The sequence below is a fragment of the Triticum aestivum genome, chromosome 2D, assembly GCF_018294505.1.
Source record: "Triticum aestivum cultivar Chinese Spring chromosome 2D, IWGSC CS RefSeq v2.1, whole genome shotgun sequence".
Taxonomy (NCBI): Eukaryota; Viridiplantae; Streptophyta; class Magnoliopsida; order Poales; family Poaceae; genus Triticum; species Triticum aestivum.
In genome coordinates, this window is record NC_057799.1 from 50,485,189 (window position 1) to 50,505,325 (window position 20,137).

Here is a 20,137-nt window from a genome sequence, read left to right on the forward strand (position 1 = left end):
TTGATCAAATTTGTAGAAAAATACCATAAGATCAACTCCCTCCGTCCCACAATATAAGACGTTTTTTCAAGCAATGTCTTATATTGTGGGACAGAGAGACTACAACGATAAATATACATAGCATGACCCTAAAAAAATATACATAGCATGAATATTTTCTAAAGATTATAATTTCCAGGTATTGATATATATTTTACACACTTGGTCAAACTTGAAGAAGTTTGACTTAAAACAAACCTAAAACTCAAGTTATTTAGGAAATGATGGGGATAGATTTTTTAATATAAATTATGACCTTAATTTGCTTAACCAATGTTTGATATAGAATAGTAAATTAGTCTGGTAATTGTGTACTCTCTTTCATCCAAATTAGTTGTCATTCAAAAGGACGTATCGAAATGCGTCTAGATCCATCCGTTTCAACCATAATCAATATGGATCCGAGGGTGTATCCTTTTTATAAATATGAAGTGAAAGCCAACAACAACTAATGGGGTAAATACTTTTTCCCACCAATTGATTCATCTTCAAGCTCCAACATTCCTGCCTAGAATTATCATATTTTTTGGTACTTCCAAAAAATATATATGCTTTATCATTGACTATCAAGAGACTGAATATACTGTGATATACCATCTTTTATGTCAAGAATTTTGCTTCGCCCCCCTTATGTTCAAATCCTGGCTCCGCCCCTGCGGACAGGATGGGGCAAACGGATACGGCCGCGCGCTGGACGCACGGCCAACGCATCCCAGGACATGCCCGGACACGACCCCATTGTCCTACCCAATCGGACAGAATCCGGACAAAACGGACGTCCCTTTGGATCGCGCGGTGGAGTTGCCCTAAGATCAATGCAACGTGTGCACCGGCCGGCCAGAGCCCTGCATGCATCCCGATCACGCCGGTCCCCCGCGCGCGCGCAGATCAAAAATCAAATCCAGGCTCGGTCCATAGTTGACCGCGGGGCTCGATCTCGCCCTCGTCCGGCGGCAAGCTAGCTACGTTTTCCAGGCCCTCTCCTCCCCGTGCCATGGCTCGCAGGGAAGGAGCAGCTAGCGGAGTGTTGACGAATTGGACGAGGAACCAGTCGTTGTAGGAGCGGCGACGACGACGTCGGTCCCGCGGAAGTTGGCAGGCTGTCGCGGCCGTGTTATGGACGCGCCACCGATGCGATTTGGACATGCCGAGGACGAAACAGGAGCATCGTCGTCCCGCCGGGCCACTGGGCGGACGGAGCCTTTCACGTCGACAAGGAAGCAGGACAGCCGTCGCCTCGCTACCGGCCAGCCCTCGCCGTCGACGGAGAGCGACGGACGCGCGCTAAGTCCAAGCGAAAGAAACGGACCATCTCCCGTTTTGGTTGGTCGCCTTGTCTCCATCGCTTGATCTTGATCGAGTGAGCCAACAGATGATACTACTCTACTACGTAGTACTCTAGTTGGAGTTGGTCGCAAAGTAGGACAAACTCAAGGCACGTAGACGGCAAGGGGAACACCAATCCAATGAATATAGAAAGGGATACGGCGATCACAGGTGACACCACAGAATCTACAAGCAAGTAGTGGGGGGAAATATCTTACTAGCTTACATAGTTCCATTCCAAAAAGGTATCAGCCATGCATACGTACGTATAGCAGGTCGATCTATATAGTTACACCAACCGTGTGCATATACGTATTTACAAAATCCTTCCTTATACAAAAAAGAAAAACACCATGACCGCACCTCAATCAAAAAAGGAACACTGTATATGATCGATTGATCTACAATACCAAAACGTGCAGATACTAAATCGACGACGAGTATTACGTACTGAGGAAATCTCTGATTGTGGATTCCTACGTATTTATTAGAACATACGCCTAACTGGGAGGCGACGACTACGCAGCTGATGGCGCCGGGAAGGACTTGACGGCGACGACCTCGGCGAGGGCAGCACGCAGCGGGTCGGCGGCCTCGTCGGCGGCAGGCTTGTAGTTGAGGCTCTCGTCGTCGTAGATGGCCCACCACTTCTTGACCAGCATCTTGATGTCGTCCCTGTCCATGTTGGCCTCCTCGCCGGTGTACCTCCACGGCTTGGAACCCTGCCATGGAAGCATCGATCATGATGATCAGGCGAGACATTTAAATTAAGCTTTGCATGTGTAAGGACGATGACAAAGACCAAAGCAACGTACCGCGGCGCAGTAGTGGACGACCTTGACCTTGTGGAGCTGGATGTTCTCGGGGTGCCTCCAGAGCATGGCGAGCACGAGGTTGTACACCGGCGGGATGGGCTTGTACACGTCCCTGAAGAACATGTTAAGAAAGTCCTGCTCGGCGAAGGGGGTGGGGTCGGTGACGACAAGCTTGTCGAGCAGGGCCTTGGCGGTGGCCATGCTGGGCTCGTGCACGAACATGCCGGCGTTGAAGTAGAGCGGCGGCGGGGGCACGCCGAGGTCGCGCTCCGGCCAGACCACCCGGTCCGGGCACTGCTGGCAGTAGCCGATCTCGTACTGCGGGGTGTGGCTCCACGTCTTCTCGCAGAAGCAGTCCATGACGGCATAGAAGCTGCCCATCTCCAGGTCAAAGAGGTGGTCTATGTTGTCGTACAACTGGATGTCCGCGTCCAGGTACACCATCCGCTCGTACTCCACGAACTGTACGTACACCAAATACATAATCGTCGTCAAGATCAACATCAATCGATCCAAGATGCGGAGGTTAGTTAGTAGGTGTTGCACGTACCTCCCAGATGCGGAGCTTGGAGTAGTTGATGACGTAGTAGGCCATGGCGAACTGGGTCTGGCTCTCCGGCGGGTACACGGGCACGATCTCGCGGACGACGCAGCCCTGGGCGAGCAGCTTCTGGCGGTGGTCCTCGGGGACGTCAGGGAGCACGGCCACCACGAGCGGGTAGGCCGACTTGACGGCGCGGAGGCCCTTGGCCAGGCCCACCACGCCCTTCCAGTAGTCGCCGGAGCCGGCGAGGAAGGTCACGTACGCCGCCTTCTTCGGCTCGTCCTCGGCGATCCGCTTGAGCATGGGAGCCATTGCTCGCTCGGTCTCTCTTGTCTTGCTTCGAAGGATGGGTGAGAATTGAGATGTGTTTGCTGTGTGCTGTGGACTTGCGCTTGTTTGATGGATGCTTGGTGGTGGTGCCTGCTGGTGTTTATATAGGCAACGGGGCGTGGGTGGGTCGGAATGGAAAGCGTAAAAAAAGGAGCCTCGATCGGAATGTCTGAGGACTTTATCACCCGTTCATTTCGTTTTTACCCCTGGGTGGATTTTTTCAGAAGATCTCCCTAATTGTAGATACTATATCATGCTTTATCTGGGACGTACATGTTGTATGGTAACTCACGATCTTAATTAGAGAGGGTAAGCAGTGATTTTGGGCGTGATATTAAATCACCGTCCATTTTTTACCGTGTTGTATGATTTGTCAACGGATGGCATATTCTGTTTTGACTCTGGTATATGCTACTACTACTACTAGTCTATTAAGTGGCAAGAGATAATGAAGCGGTTTATACTATTATCCAATCCGGATAGTGTTCACCGACCCATTCCAGATTTCCATTCCAATTGGAGCAGGAGCCCGCGAGGTATGTCGTCGATCGGTTTCAGGAAGGGTGAAATTTCCTGGTGGAGTGCAGTCTAGCTACTCCAACCGACCTCGCGATGGAGACGCGTCCGGTGAAATCTACACCGTATTTATTTCTTCCCACGCCTTCATGTGCTGTCAAATCAGCCTGCATCCATCGCAATAAAATGTCTCCGCGACAGCCGGGTGATGGACGTAACCTTGGCCGGTCGAGCTAGCCTTCAGGCCTGGTCCATGCACAGGAAACCATGTGGATGGAGGCATCGACGGACGGCGAGATAATTAATCAGCACATGCCGCGGTCAAATGAACCAAGGACATGGTGCGTTATCAGGTTATTAAGGATAATGTAACCATGATCAAATTGACCCATACTGTTATATATCCAGAGCAAGGTAGTACACGTATAGTGGTACTGGTGATGCGTACGTGTAAGTGTGTAACGATGCAAGGTGAGGAGGGTACGTAGGCATGCCCGGCCTTCGTGGAAGAAGAATCGAACCAGATCCCAGCTAACTCCTTTGGACGCACTCAACCGGCAGCTAGTGCTACGTAGTACTACTGGTCAGCTCATGGCCGGTGCGGCAGTTGGCGTCGGCACTGTTTCCCGGATAACGTACCTGATGTGCGTGACCGGTTAATTAAGAAATTAATTAACAAGTGCAACCACACCGTGAGGCCGACGCGGCAGCAAAGAGACGTGTTTGTTTTCTCCCGTCGACGCCACGTCGCCCTCCGTCGAGATGCGGTCCGTCGAGCGGTTTTTCGTCGTCATCAGTGAATGAAAGAGAGGGAAAATGGCGGGTGTCCGGCGAGCGAGATTTGGACGGCGAAAGCGCAGTCCACAACGTGCTTGGCACTTGGCAGCGAAGATGGTTTATAGCAGGTAGGTAGGCTGAGCTGAGCTCGTCTGGTTTGTTCGTTGGTTCCTTTGCACGGGCAGCTGACAGCTCTCTCGTCGCCGGTCGCCTATGGGTATAGATCGTGGGCGTGGCCGGGGCGCGGCGCTTGCGCGTGTGCCGCCCTATCCATGGAGGTGGAGGTTTTTTTTTCTTTTTTGGAGAATCATGGAGGTGGAGGTGGAGGTGGAGGTGGATATGTTATTCATACCGATCGACCATTTGGAGACGAGCGATACCGCGCGCGTTGTGGTTCAGTTCGCGCGTCCAGTACTGGCCCGGCCCAGCCCATCTTTCCTCCCCTCCGGACTGACAGGCCTGGCCCGCCTAGAGAGATATACAGGCCCACTGCTCACACTCTGACACTTATACATAAACTCGCTATACTGGATGATAACGCAGGAACGCCAGATTTCCCAGCTCAACCTATCCAACTTTCCGTTGGTGAAGCGTGAGCAAGAGAAACCTCAGGAAGCTCCTCCACACACAACAGCCATCAGCCATCTGCGATTGATCTGGGAACAAAGCTGCCGTGTGACCCATACACAAAGCAAATGGGGTCAAGACACTGAATGAAAACAGGAGGTACATGGAATTGCAAATACCCCTAAACATCGGTCCGACAGGCCCAGCATCAACAGCTTCTGAGATGCAGCAGCATGTTCTTCGTGGATCTGGTGCGCCGTGAAACGTCAATCGACTCCTAAATCCTGCAAAGATGTCGTTTTCTTGATTTTTAACGTTTTTACACACAATGGAAAAACAAAACACTCATCACACTATTTACTGTGTATACCTTTGGGAAGAATGGCTTGATGGCTGGCTGCACCAGTTTCCGCAAACTATTACTAGTACTGCCCGGTGCTTGATTTTGCTGGCTGGAGATTTCATCAGATTGGCTTGAAGAAGCTTCCGCCAGCGCTGACTAACCAGTGCAGGACAAGCCCGTGGGCCGTGGCCACCCTGTATTCAATGTCAATACCAAACAGTTTCTTACTAGTTTTGGAGGCTAGGGTAGACCTGTTGGTATTCGACGACATGTAACTCAGATGATTGTCTGCACTGGGACTTCGAACTAGCTGCATTACTTGTCTCCAGGGGCTCACACACCATGACCATCTTGTCCTCACCAAGCTTTCCGGAAGCACCGCATGTAGAGCTTGAGAAATTAGCATGCTGCATTTGATGCGCTAGAACTACATACTGGCTCTTCTTCTGTTCTAGGACTAGTTGATGGACCTTTCAGATCAACACATTTATTCTGCACTTCGGATATCCCGCTGGGCGCTGGTTTGCCAAGGTCCTGGGCTCCTGGCAGGCATCGAAGCCGCAATCGCTGTTGGCATCGATAACTGATCCAGATAATTCTGTGCTTTTACTGAATGAAGTCCATCTTCTTCTGCTGCATAGAAATAGATTGGCAAAGACTACATCATACTGTCTCCACTGCTACACTGCAGCTGGTTCTCTTGCAACAAGAGCATTTAGCTCCTCCATACTGTACTGGTGCCACACAGATTCTCTGTCCATTTCACATGAACCTGTAATATTTTCATGGTTTAAGCAAGCAAAATGGTTTGGCGAGCATTGGCAACTGACAGCAGATAAATGAAGATAATAAAAGCATGAAAGCATTCGCGGTTCACTCAATGGTGAATCATAATCCTGATTCATCTTCTTACATTGCAAAAGAGCATTCGCCTCCCTGGCTGCACATTCCATTTTAATTCTTGTCTAAAACATTGGAACCAAACGTGTAGTTAATTTCTTTGAGAGAGAACTGACAAATAATAAAGGCCAGAATGAAGTACCTTAATTGCACTTGTGAGCACTCCATTTTTTCCACAGGTATCCAGCCATATATATGTTCCTTCTGACCACTCTTGCAGTTGTGAAGGTTCATCCATGTATGAGAGCTGCTTGTGCATTTGTGAGCAATAATTTGTCAAGTGATATTGATGTCTTGCGTCGCTGATCTTTGTAAGCTCAACAGCACATTGTCCATGGGCAGCCAGTCCAGGGGAGCGACATTTACAGCGTCTGCAAAGTTGAAGCCACAGATGAACCCAGAATGGTAAGCTCATGGTAATGTCAGAACAAACTCGCCTGAATTCTGAACAACACAGTAAACAGGAATTCCTTCTGATTTTAGAACAGAAGGCGATAAACTGTGTTACCTGTACAGATGAATTCAGAATGAAAATGGATGAAGGTGCAAATATATTTGCATAATGCAGGAGGGTAATGATTCTTCATGTTTGACGAATATGATGCATGTTGGCGGAAATTAGCAACAAGACAGCTCTAATAGTATGTCCGACTAATAATCTAAACTACAAAAAAATAGATAAAGAAAAAAGCAGGCAAAGATACAGTAGAAATTAAGATTCAGGGAATGAAACAACACAGTAGAAATTAAGATTCAGGGAGAAAACCCTGACTGATTAGATTCATTTGTATGTTTATGGGATGATGCTGTACAACAGACACAACGTCGATTGGCTGTCAAACATGAAGTTCTGACCACTCTTGCAGTTGTGAAGGTTCATCCAAATCTGTCTGTGAGCTGCTTGTGCAGTTGTAGCCTTGTAGGTAATAACTTGTCATGTGATATCTACGTCTTGCGCCGCTGATCTCTGATCTCTGGCATTGTCCATGGGGCAGCCAGTCCAATGGAGCGACATTTACAGCCTCTGCAAAGTTGAAGCCACAGTTGAACCCAGAATGGGAAGCTCGTGGTAATGTCAGAACGAACTAGCCTGGATTCTCAACAACACAGTAAACAGGAATTCCTTCTCATTTCAGAACAGAAGGAGATAACTGTGTAACCTGTACAGAGAAATTCAGAATGAACATGGATGAAGGTGCAAATATATTTGCATAATGCAGGAGGAGAATGATTCCTCATGTTAACAATTATGCTGCATGTCCGCAGAGATTAGCAATAAGACAGCTCTACCAAAATAGTTTATCTGACTAATAATCTAAAAATCCCTAAAAAATATGATAAAAAAGGCAGGCAAAGATACATGAGCGTTGCAAAATTAACAAAAAATATTAAGGAACATGAAACAACACAGTAGAAAATTAAGATTCATGGGGAAAACCCTGACTGATGTGATTCATTTGTATGTTTATGGGATGATACTTTACAACAGATACAACATCGATTGGCTGTCAACACTACCGCAAAACTCTCCTTGTCAGCACTCAGCAGGCACTGCAGGTCTATTCCAGTATCAAAACTGAGACGTAAAAAAAAGGCAAAATTCTCAACCTCCACAGGGAAACAAAATCTGATTTTGAATTCTACATTGTTTCAGTGCCGGAGATGAAGACAAGCATAGATTGAGAAATCTTCAAACGTCTGGCATCATCTGGTCCCAGGATCTCAACAGTTTTGAAAGTGCCGCGACATGACAGGCCAGAAGGCTTGCACCTTTGTCACCTAAGTGATGCTTAGCTCCTCTTGCCTTTTGACTCAACCCCAACTGTCTGTCCTGGGTTCCTCGAGAAAGCGCCATATGATCATGATGTGGCCTGCAGGTGGTGGTGTCCGGAGAGCAGCACTCTTTCCACTCAGAAATATGCTAGCCCATCGTGTACAGAAACTCATTGACTGACACTAGGGTTCCGCGTGATTCATTTTATTTCTCGCAGCCCATCAGCAGCAGAGGAAAGTACACAACTACGCCATCATTTGCTCACTCGGTAGCTGAAGGATCTGTATCACGACCACCATCAGCAAGTCCTCCTGAATCAGCTCCAGTTGGATAGCTCTCCAACGTCTTTTGCACATGAAAAACAAATGGCCCCATCTTCGAAAAACATGTTGCATACCACACATCTAATGTGATGCAATAGGCGACTGCTATGACAAAATGACCACAGGAATGATGGACTTTCGATCGGCAAATATAGTTTCCAATCCTCTTCCAAACATCCTCTTCCCAGGCCCTTCCTCTAGTACTGCCACCATGTTATATGTACAACGGTAAGCAACTCTACTGAATGCCCCAAAGGTACCTGTCATTGGAGGATATAAGACTATTTTCTCAAGACACTTCATTTTCACACTCTTCACTCTTGAAGTATTCACTATTCAGATCCAGGAGCCCTTAGGGATATAGATGAAATCATTGCAACTGCCTACAGAACTGAATATAGCCTGTTCACGTGCAGAGAAGTTTGTATCATGGAAAGTCAGAAAGAAGCTCTTGTTCCTGCCCTGCAATCATACTTTGCATTCAGAACAAAAAGATATGGAAGAATAAACAGTCAAGTGGACTAAGAACATGGAAATGCAAGATGTCAGTCAGTTCATTTGGTACAGGCGGCAAAAATAGGGACAAATTGACAGCAGTTACATGCAATGCAGAAGTACTGTCTATTCAGTTCGCATCGTGATATGTTAAGTGCAGCTTCAAGTAGCTAAACTACAATGATCATGAAACACTGGAGTGTGGATCCAAACTATAGCATAGGAGTTATATATAGCACATATGTGATGCACCTGATCCATGTTTAAAGCTTCAGACTTATATTCTTCTAAACCTAGCTGCTAATAACATATGTGATACACCTGATGTTGCAACTTCCACAACAGAAAATCTAGGTATTAATAGAAGTAATTTGTTTTGTTATATAGTGATGAGGTATTTAGATCTACAACTTGATGGTTTTATGGTGGAAATGTTGTCTTTCACTTTATTCAATTGAAGTTGAATGAAAAGTAGTGCCAGAAGTCATGTGCACCTCAGGATTATATTGTATGCTGAAGGTAGCAGCCTTGCAGATTTTCTCATAAAAAAGTTGAGAACTCAGGACCAACATTAAACATGTTGTAGATGCATTGGAGACGACACCTGTGATTTTTAGAGAAGTGTTATACAGTATATTGGACAAATATGCATGTACGAGAGATACGAAAAAATTAGGCATGAACCAACTTAAATCAAACAAGAATTTATAAAGTCCTCACTACCTTACATTGCTTTTGGCAATGTTTATCAGGTGTATGTCTTCAGCTAGAATCTGAAAAGATTCTTAGCTATTATAACAAGGATTATATTGGCTCTCCAGGTCTAAAATAAATCTTAGACAGTCCACTTGTTCAACAGGATTACCTTTGCTTCACAATTACTCCCTCCGTTCCAAAATAAGTGCTGTGATTATAGTTCAAATTTGTACTACAACCACAACACTTATTTTGAAACAGAGGTTGTAAATGTCTGCTGTTTACATCTCAAAGGCTAGCACAATGCCCATAAATCAGAAGGTCAAAAGGAGGATTACCTTGTCCATTGCTACTTTCACGTGTCTGCCGTGGTCTGGACGTCTGGTCCAGCTATGCATAAAGGGAGGAGGGCATCCATGTTGTGTGTAACTGCAAAGTGACGAGCTTAGAACCAACTATTGAAGCTCTGGAGGTAGGTGCACGGAGGTGGCAGAGGCAGGACAACTTCTAGTGGCTAAACCTCTCCAAGAATTTGGCTGCTACTTGTTCTTCAATTTAAGCACACTTATCAACCTTTCAGAAACTTCTCTGTCGAGAATGATTCCATTTTCCATCATATATTCCCATACCTCATAAGCTAGTGTAGATCTTCCCTCGTCCAGGAGGCCGTTGATCAAATACTTGAATGTCAAGCTATCTGGTTCTACTCCCTGTGTCCTCATATCCTTGAAGAGATCAAGGGCTTCCATTGCTCTTGAGTTTTTTCCAAGCCAATATATGAGTGTATTATAAGTAACAGTGTCAGGTAAGATTTCCTTCTGAATCATATGCGAGAATATTTTCTGAGCACGTTTGAGATCACCAACCTTGCACAGGTGATGAAGCATTATATTGTACAGATTAACATTAGGGTCAATCTGAGCCTTCAGCATCTGCTCAAAAAGTTCTTCAGCTATATTATAGTATCCTACACTGGAAAGACCATTGATCAGAGTCCCATATGTCACAGCATCAGCTTGCATTCCCTTATAATCCATTTCCTTGAACAGCTCCAGTGCAGATTTTACCTTTTTGGCCTTGCAAAATGCATCAATCAATATGTTACAGGATACAATATCACAGAACCCACCAACTTCCATATGATCAGAAACAAAAGCAAATGCCTTGTCCAGTTGATGAGTTTTGCAGAGCCCTTTCAACAGCTGATTATAGCTGTATCGGTCAGGATTTACACCGCTTGTTTCCATCTTTGTTATCAATTTTTCAGCTTTCTCTATCATACCTATAGTGCAGTAATGATTCAAGAGGATATTATATGTAACAACATCTGGCTCACATCCGTTTGTCCGCATGAATGATATGATGGTGTAGGCTTTATCAATGCTCCCAGCTCTCCAGAAGCCACTTATTAGGGCGTTGTATATTGAGACACTCAGTTCTATGTTCAGACTTAACATCCTTGATGCCAGTTCAAAAGCCTCTTCAACCTTGCTATTCTTGCACAGCCCAAAGATCAGTGCACCACAGGCAACAACATCTGGTTTAAGGCCCATCTTCACCATTTCTTCCCAAAGTCCAACTGCTTCTGAGAACCTCTTATTGTTACATAAGCAGCCAACAACTGTTGTATAAGTCACAACATCTGGGCTGGTTCCTTTCCCCCGCATCTTCTCTACCATCTGCAGTGCATCATGTAACCTGTTCTGTTTACACAAATAATCGATGTATATATTACAAGCCCAAATATCTGGAGAACAGCCAAATCTATCCATGTCAGCCAGAAGCTCCTCTACAAGCTCAATCCTACTTGATTGACACAATGCAGAGATCCACCTTGAGTAAGTGAATGGAGTCAGACAAAAACCTTTCGAGAGCGCCATGCCATAATACTTCTCCACTAAATCAAAGCAACAGTTCTTAATTAGAACACCTATGTACCTATTGTAGTCGATACCAAACTCACGGCAACCTGACATGACCATCTCATCAAATGTCTCTATGACCGAATCAAACTTGCCAGCTCGGACATAGCCAGACAAAAGGATCCGATATAGTGATCGATGCAGTGCCACCCCTTGGCTCCTCACTGTCCCCAGGAACTCCGACAACAGAGCAAAATTTTCATCTACAAACAGCAAGCTCACAATGTACGCTATTGCAAACTGGCTATGATCGAATCCCGGACGGGACTCTGCCCACAAGTAAAACCGCACCGCTGTCTCTGAGTCCGACAAGCCACGGACCACCAAGTTGACAACAAAAGGATCCAGCTCGACGTCAAGCCTCTCCAGCTCCACCGACTCCGAACATGTACCGGATTCAAGTGCCCGCAAGATGACACGGCTGATGTCCATCCGGACTGGGCGGAAAAGATCTGACAGCCGGCAGAGAGAAGTCGCAGTGGCATCATCGCTACCGCCACTGAATCGTGCCCGCCTCGATGAGAGTATCCAAGAAACGGTGTGGAGAATGCAGAGCCTGCTGATATTAGACAACCCAGATGGTCGTCTGGCCAAGAACATAACAGAACTCCCTCAGGGAACTTACGTCGAACACCTTGTGCGCCACTGGCTGGCGGCGACGCAGACGAAAGGACGCCGGATGCGGCGCCACCGCGGTGGCCGGAGTGGATGTGCCGCGAATCCGCGCGCCGGGAAGGAGCGCGGGGTACCGAGCCAAGGAGGATGCGCCGCCGAGAGCGCCGGCTCGGCGCCGGCAGCCTCGAGCTGGATTAGATGCCCGGCCTCTGCTTGGTACGGAGGGATGCGGAGGGGGGTGCTGTGGAAGGAGGGGAGGCGGCGGGGAGCAGGGTAGTGGTGGTAAATGGTGAGCAGTGGGTGTCCGCCGGCAAGACGGCGCGCGGCGAGGCAGTGCCTCAGTCAAGTCTGGGAGAGGAGAGGAGAGAGACGGCGGCGTCCGTGCGCGATCGAGTTTGAGGTGGAATGGAGGCGGCCCCGGCCTGTCCGTTTGTTGGAGCGCGGCCCAGTTTGTGTGCTGACCCGCCACAGGCCGTCTGTTCATTTTGTGGATCGGCACAGGGGAGCGGCTTTGTCCGAAACGGGTACCTTTTCTCACTCCCACCTTCTCTTTTTTCATTTCTGAAAAAAAAACAATCTTTTTTAAACACAAAACAAACATAGATATTCACATACACGTACATACACTTAACCATATGAACGTGCACACTCACTCTATCCTTATGAGCACCTCCGAGATACCGAACCGACGCAACATCTTGAGATCGACGAAGTCACCACAGACGTCTTTGCACTCGACTGGAACGCCTCCATTCACTGAACGCACATCGCTCGAGGGTCTAAAATGAATTCGGAAAAATGCGATCGTCAGTGCTAAGTCTAGGACTTGAACTTTTTTGGGTTGATTTCATCACAAGAAACTTAACCATCTAAACAGAAACAAACACCACATCTGTGCTTTTCAAAAAAAAAACACACACATGTTATTTTTTAATTTTTGGGAAGCACAACTGTGCTTCACGCAAAAGCACAATTGTGCTTTTCATTCTTTAAGAATCACAACTATGCTTTTTTCACATGGTGTACTTCACGTGAGAAAAAAAAAATTTATAAAACCTAGCAAAAAACACGAAAAACGCAGGCAATGTTTTTGTTCTTGCGGGATGCGCCACTGGAATGCCCCCGGGCGGTCCATTAGGTAGACCCTCCAGAAGGGTGCCCACTAAATGGAAAAAGTCCAAACAAACCATATACTTGTAAACGAAAGCTAAATTGAACCCTGACATTTAATGCCGGAAATTGGCACATGAGACTCTGTGATCTCGGTCCTATTTTTAACCTTGAGGGTGCTTCCAAATCGGGATTATTGACGTGGCAAATCAAAACCAAGATTGTTTGTTGCGTCTGAGGAAGGGGTGCATGGCGAGATTTTGTGCCGGCCCAATTCAAAAAATATTCAGGAACTTCAAAAAACTGTTCTTGTACTTTCTAAATTGTTCGCGTTCTAAAAAAATGTTTATGTTTTTGAAAACATGTGCAAAAATTTCAAAAAGTTACTTCTAAAATATTCAAATATTCAAAAAAATATTCTGGAGTTTTAAAAATGTTCATCATTTAAAAACAATGTCCAGAAGTTAATATTTTAATATTTTATAACTTTTGTCACAATTTTAAAAATGTTTTGTATTTTTAGAAAATGTTTGGAATTTTCAAATTTGTTTGCATTTATAAAAAGTTCGTGATTAAAAAAATTGTTCGCATTTGTTAAAAAAATGTGCAGAATTCCATAAAGTTCTTCACATGTTTCTAAAAGTATTTGGATTTCCATAAAATTGTGTCCCATTTTCCAAAAATGTTTTTGGAATTTCGTAAATTATTTGCATTTAAAAAAATGGTCTGCATTTCAAAATTGTTCACAGTTTTTAAAAGTAATGTTTCGATTTTTTGTAAAATTGTATTCATATATGAAGTTATTGTTTGTACTTAAATACATAACGCTGTCTATCATCACTAGGAATCTTCAAGGCGAGTGGCTAGCTTTGCATGCTGCAAGTGCGAGGTCCCGATTTAAAGTCCTCTCAAGCTTACCGTTTTTCAAGTATTTTTTGTCACTCGTTATAGAAGACAAGTGGCTTCATGTAGTTTTAAAAATATTTATTGTCATTAGAAATATGTATTTGGCAACCCTGTGCCCAATTGCAAAATCGCCACACGACCTGATCTCCGTCCGATCCGGCCTCACACGCTTCGGTCGCTGGATATGCCTCGCGCGATCCCGTCGTTAGTTCCTTTTTTTTCACTTTTCTCTCCAGGTCTGGTCTCGCTCGCTCCGCCTGTGCGCCTATGCCTTTTTCCTCCTTCCTCCTGTCGGCATCGTGAGTTGCGCCAGGCCATCGGCCGGGATCCCCCGGCGTAACCTCCCCAATTGATGCTCCGCGGTGGCGCGATGGGAGACGTTGCGGGGTCGGTGCCCCAGCGCCTGCTGCAGCCGCATGCCGCCGCCTTCTGCACCTGCCAGGCAATCGTCGCCGTCGCCGTCGCCGTCGGCACCCACTTCGTCGGTACACCCACATCCCCCCTCTCTTGCGTCTCTTTCTGGGTGCCACGACGGAGCTAACTCGGAGGGCGGGTTCAGTGATCCGGTCTCTGCTGTTGATCTGGGTATGACGGCGCCTGAATCGTTTACTGAATGTGGCAACAGAACCTTTACACATGTGTACATAGGTTGAATGAACTAACAGAAACCGAGAATTGTCACATTATTATTGATCTGATTACTGGTCCTAGCATTATTAGCTCAAAAGTCTCTTGCGCCTAAGATGACGGAGTGGTTTTTTGATAGTAAGTTGTTAGTTGGATGTAATTCTATCATGTGTAGCCGGAAGTATATATTTCAAAGTCCAACCAACCTTTTGCATATTTTTCTTACTGGGCTAAATGCCATTTTCTATCTCAACGTTGGTTCTTAGTTTTGTTCACCTCCACGATGAAACACTCCAGGCTGGGGTGATTAAGGAGGCTAAAACAATACCGTCATTCAGTAGGACAGGATGATCCAACCGTTGAAGGAGAAGGATTGTGATGGCTGAAACATATAGCAAGTAAATGTAAAAAAAATTAAAAAATCAAACAATATTATAGTTCATTCAGTAACCTTCTCCTTGAATTAATGGCAAAAGCAGCATATAAGGTCTTTAGTCTGAAGGAAGAAACGAGGTGGTGTAACCTGATAACGTGGATAGCTACTAGTACTATTCTGTAACACCCCGCATGTAACTTGCCATATTCGTAACTCCGACTCTTGCCATTTCGGCTATGTGATATATTTTCCCTCCGTTGTCGGGTTTTGTCTTTCGTTTTGTATTTTGTCATGTCATGCATTTTTATATCATGTCATCATGTGCATTGCATTCGCATACGTGTTCGTCTCATGCATTCGAGCATTTTCCCCGTTGTCCGTTTTCCAATCCGGCGCTCCTATCTCCTCCGGTGCACCCCTCTTGTTTTCTTTCGTGTGCGTGTGTCAAACTTTCTCGGAATGGACCGAGGCTTGTCAAGTGGTCTTAATATACCACCCGGAGACTACCGGTCAAGTTTCGTTCCATTCGGAGGTCGTTTGGTACTCCAATGGTTAACCGGGCATCCGCAAAGTCCATTTGAGTGTCCAGCAAAACCCCCCTCCAAAACCAGCCCAAAACCCACCAAACTCTCTTCCATGCTCTAGGTCGTTCGATCACGATCGTGTGGGCGAAAACCGCACCTCATTTGGAGCCTCCTAGCTCTCTCTACCTACTTATAAGTGGGCATCCCGAAAAACGAAATCGCAGTCTCCCGAAACCCTAATTTCCCCTCTCCGCGGGCGGACGCGTCCAGCGCCCGCCGGACAAACGCGCCGCCGCTCCCGGCCAGTGGCGTCGCGCCACGTCACCCCGCCGCCGATCCCGTCGCGCCAGGCCCGCCGGGCCCGGATCGGGCCCGCCGGCCCATCCCGCCGCCGCGCGCCCGCGCCCGCGCGTGCTGCCGCCGCCGCCGGCCGCCGACCCGCCGGTCTCCTCGTCGCCGCCGCCGCCCTCGGGTGCGCCGCCGCCGGCCGTGCTCGCCTCCGCCGTCCGCCGCTCCGGGCGTCGCCCCCGCCGGCGACCCCCGCCTCCGGCGCCGCCTCCCTCCCCGTCGGCCTCCGGTCCCCCTCGCCGCCGGCGCCGCCCCGCCGGTCCCTGCCTCGCCGTCGCCGTCTGCCCTCGCCGACGGGCTCAGGCTCGAGCTCCTGTGGCGATCCGATCTGGATACGAACGTGCGTCGACTTTTCTCCTCGCCTCTTTTTTTCTAAGTCCCAGAAATCTTCAGCATGTGCTCCTGTTTGAGATGCGATAACTTCTTGCATGTAGCTCCGATTCGCACGTATAATACGTCAAATTGTTCGTCTCGTGATGCTCTTCATTTTGTTCAATTGCACCATTTTCATTAAAGGTCATCTTGATGCCCAAATCTTCGTTGGAAGAGGGCTAGTTGCTGTTATTCTCTGGTTCTTATCAGAACTTGGAGATTTGTCATTTTTCTATCATTTAATCTGTGCATCGTTTGAGCATGAGCTCTACATGTGTTTTGAAGTATCCCATGCCATCTTTCCAGTGGTATAGTCCATGTATTTTTGTGATCTCTGTGGTGACTAGCACAAGCATGCAAAGTAGGCCCCGTAATATTTCTGATTTCAGGGACTTAGTGATTTCTCTAAGTCTTTGTCTGCTGTAATTTTGTTGCCATGTAAACTTGATGCTACAGAGAGATCCATGCATATTTTGGAGATGTTCTGTAAGGATGTTTTGTAGATATAGTTGTAACTGATTCATTCCTGCAATTTTTTGCAATTTTAGAGTGCCATAGCATGACTCAATCTTGCTCTACTTTTGCTATAAAATATTTCTGGCAGATTCTTAACATGAGATGCATTTTTGCCAAGCTTATTGTAGTTGATCCATACATGCTATGCAATTGTTCTTGCCATGGATAGCTTCATAAACATGCCATCTTGCTGTAGGTATGCTTGGTTTGTCATGTATTGCTCTGTAGTGAGTGCATCAAGCTCACAAAGAGGCCTACATATTTATATTTCTGCCATGCTCTGTTTTTCTGCTAAGTCTGAAACCTGATAACGAAACTTGCTATGTTTACATGTTTGCCATCATATCTTATGTTCCTTTTTGGCTTATGATCACTAAGGGACTTTTGTCATGTGCATATAGTAGAACACTACCATGCCTTGTTTTGCTATGTTAAGTTCCTGTAGCATGTTGATTTCGTGCTCTGAACATTGCTACCTGATGCTGATTTCTGCCATGTCCAGTTTTTCACCAAGTCCGTGAACCTGTAATCTTTTGCACTTTTGCCATGTTTGTTTGAGCTTGATATGTTGTGAACTAGCCATAGCTCAGTGTTCATCGTTTGTCAAGCATCTCCTGCAGATTACTACCATGTGCTTTGTTGCTATGTTGGGGTGCTGTAGCATTGTTGCTTGTTGCATTTTAGGTGCTATCTTGCTGTTTATCGCAGATTAGTGTCTTTCTTGTTTTGCTTGTCATTTGCAAACCGTGCATCCGATTCCGGTGATCTTTATATCGATTTCGACCGAAATCATCTCATCTTTCCAGTGGCATGCTGGGTTTGCCAAGTTACTGCCATGTTCATCATTTTCCTTCCGGAGCACGCATATGCATCGCATATCATATCTTGCATATCATATATGTTTTGCATCATGTTGCTTGTGCATTTCTCGTTGTTGATTGTGGTTCCGTTTGTTTGTGTTCTTGTCTTGGGTATAGCCGGGAGACGAGTTCGTGAACGAGGAACCTGTCGAGTACGCTTACGAGGATCAAGCTTTCGACAACTCTGAGAATCTTGCAGGCAAGATGACCACCCCTCGAAATCACTTCTATCTTTGCTACGCTAGTTGTTCGCTCTATTGCCATGCTCCGCTACCTATCACTTGCCATATCATGTCTCCTATTTTTAGCCATGTCAGCCTCTAACCATCCTCTCCTAGCAAACCGTTGTTTGGCTATGTTACCGCTTTTGCTCAGCCCCTCTTATAGCGTTGCTAGTTGCAGGTGAAGTTGAAGTTTGTTCCATGTCGGAACATGGATATGTTGGGATATCACAATATCTCTTATTTAATTAATGCATCTATATATTTTGGTAAAGGGTGGAAGGCTCGGCCTTATGCCTGGTGTTTTGTTCCACTCCTGCCGCCCTAGTTACTGTTATACCGGGATTATGTTCCTTGAGTTTGCGTTCCTTACGCGGTCGGGTGATTTATGGGACCCCCTTGACAGTTCACCTTGAATAAAACTCCTCCAGCAAGGCCCAACCTTGGTTTTACCATTTGCGACCTATACCTTTTTCCCCCGGGTTTTCTAGAGCCCGAGGGTCATCCTTATTTTAAACCCCCGAGCCAGTGTTCCTCGGAGTGCTGGTCCAAACTAGAGCCACTTGCAGCGCCACCTTGGGGAAACTCGAGGATTGGTTTTAGCTGTACGTAGTGTTCATCCGGTGTGCCCTGAGAACGAGATATGTGCAGCTCCTATCGGGATTTGTCGGCACATTCGGGCGGCTTTGCTGGTCTTGTTTTACCATTGTCGAGATGTCTTGTAAACCGGGATTCCGAGACTGATCGGGTCTTTCCGCGAGAAGGTTTATCCTTCGTTGACCGTGAGAGCTTATGATGGGCTAAGTTGGGACACCCCTGCAGGGTATTTATCTTTCGAAAGCCGTGCCCACGGTTATGAGGCAGATGGGAATTTGTTAATGTCCGGTTGTAGATAACTTGTAACTTGACCCAATTAAAATACACCAAGTGCGTGTGTAACCGTGATGGTCTCTTCTCGGCGGAGTCCGGGGAGTGAACACGGTCTGTGTTATGGATGACGTAAGTAGGAGTTCAGGATCATTTCTTGATCATTGATAGATGACGTCCGTTCCGTTGCTTCTCTTCTCGCTCTCATTTGCGCAAGTTAGCCACCATATATGCTTCTGCCACTGTAGTTCCACCTCTTTGCACCTCTTTGTCCTATAAGCTTAAATAGTCTTGATCTCGCGGGTGTGAGATTGCTGAGTCCCCGTGACTCACAGATTCTACCAAAACAGTTGCAGGTGCCGATGATGCCAGTGCAGACGATGGCGTCGATCTCAAGTGGGAGTTCGACGAGGAACGTGGTCGTTACTATGTGTCTTTTCCTGATGATCAGTAGTGGAGCCCAGTTGGGACGATCGGGGATCTAGCATTTGGGGTTGTCTTATTTTCATCTGGATTTTGACCGTAGTCGGTCTATATGATTGTATTTTGGATGATGTATGATGATATTTATGTATTGTGTGAAGTGGCGATTGTAAGCCAACTCTTTATCCCATTCTTGTTCATTACATGGGATTGTGTGAAGATGACCCTCCTTGCGACAAAACCACTATGCGGTTATGCCTCTAAGTCGTGCCTCGACACGTGGGAGATATAGCCGCATCGTGGGCGTTACATATTTTAATTGCAACTTTATCCTTGTATGCCTCGAGAAGAGAAAGAAGAGAAAATGTTATGGAGTAGAACTGCTGACAACATGTGTATAAATAGGTCGAATCAACACAACCTTATGACCTTTGACATTGTTATTCATATGATAATCTGTCATGACATTATTAGGCCAATAGTCTCTCTCTTTCATGTTGAGACAAGAGGCAAGCTTGCTGACTAGTATGATCCATGCATGCATCCACACTAGTCATTCTTGATTGCACCTAGGACACCTTTTGGGCCTTAAAGAGTTATTGACTCAGAAAAAAAGTTATTGCAAACAAATCCCTAGTAATTTCTAGTAAATAGATAGACGGTAATATACGTAATGCACATTTGATAACTTACACAAAAACACTACGGTAACTTTAACCTGGGGAATAGGGTTGTTAAAAACATACCCACGGTAAATATTGTGTAAGTAGCATGGTAATATCTCCACCACAAACCTGATAACTTAGGTACAAACAGAGTGGTAATTTTAACCATGGGAAAAAAATTGTTGAAAAGATTTCCCCGGTAATTACTGACTCTTTTTAATCGCTACAGTGGCCCTCTCCTGATTGAAACTGATTGAATTGTTCCTATATGGTGGATGTAATTTTTTTGCAAACACAAAATAGATCGCTCCCAACCAACCCCTACCTTTTTACTCTGTCA

At 46.2% G+C, this 20,137-nt stretch overlaps 2 protein-coding genes and 1 pseudogene across 3 annotated transcripts; all 3 read right to left on the reverse strand.

Moving 5' to 3' along the window:
• Nucleotides 1-1,552: 1,552 nt before the first annotated feature.
• Nucleotides 1,553-3,129, reverse strand: LOC100049041 (galactinol synthase 2). Its single transcript, XM_044474364.1, has 3 exons — nucleotides 2,731-3,129; nucleotides 2,181-2,642; nucleotides 1,553-2,087 (listed from the first exon to the last, which is right to left on the reverse strand). The coding sequence occupies exons 1-3, from the start codon at nucleotides 3,034-3,036 to the stop codon at nucleotides 1,884-1,886; spliced, it is 972 nt and encodes a 323-aa protein (XP_044330299.1). The 5' UTR covers nucleotides 3,037-3,129; the 3' UTR covers nucleotides 1,553-1,883.
• A 1,764-nt stretch (nucleotides 3,130-4,893) lies between these two features.
• LOC123055632 (uncharacterized) lies at nucleotides 4,894-8,306 on the reverse strand (annotated as a pseudogene).
• Nucleotides 7,550-12,406, reverse strand: LOC123051483 (pentatricopeptide repeat-containing protein At1g13040, mitochondrial). Of its 2 annotated transcripts, XM_044474365.1 has the most exons (3): nucleotides 9,784-12,406; nucleotides 9,244-9,353; nucleotides 7,550-8,716 (listed from the first exon to the last, which is right to left on the reverse strand). In XM_044474365.1, exon 1 carries the CDS (start codon nucleotides 11,965-11,967, stop codon nucleotides 9,985-9,987), a length of 1,983 nt encoding a protein of 660 aa, XP_044330300.1. In that variant the 5' UTR covers nucleotides 11,968-12,406; the 3' UTR covers nucleotides 7,550-8,716; nucleotides 9,244-9,353; nucleotides 9,784-9,984. The 2 variants fall into 2 exon arrangements, with proteins under 2 accessions (XP_044330300.1, XP_044330301.1); XM_044474366.1 differs by lacking the exons at nucleotides 7,550-8,716; nucleotides 9,244-9,353 and having other exon boundaries at nucleotides 9,983-10,198; nucleotides 10,312-12,406.
• Between the last annotated feature and the right edge of the window lie 7,731 nt (nucleotides 12,407-20,137).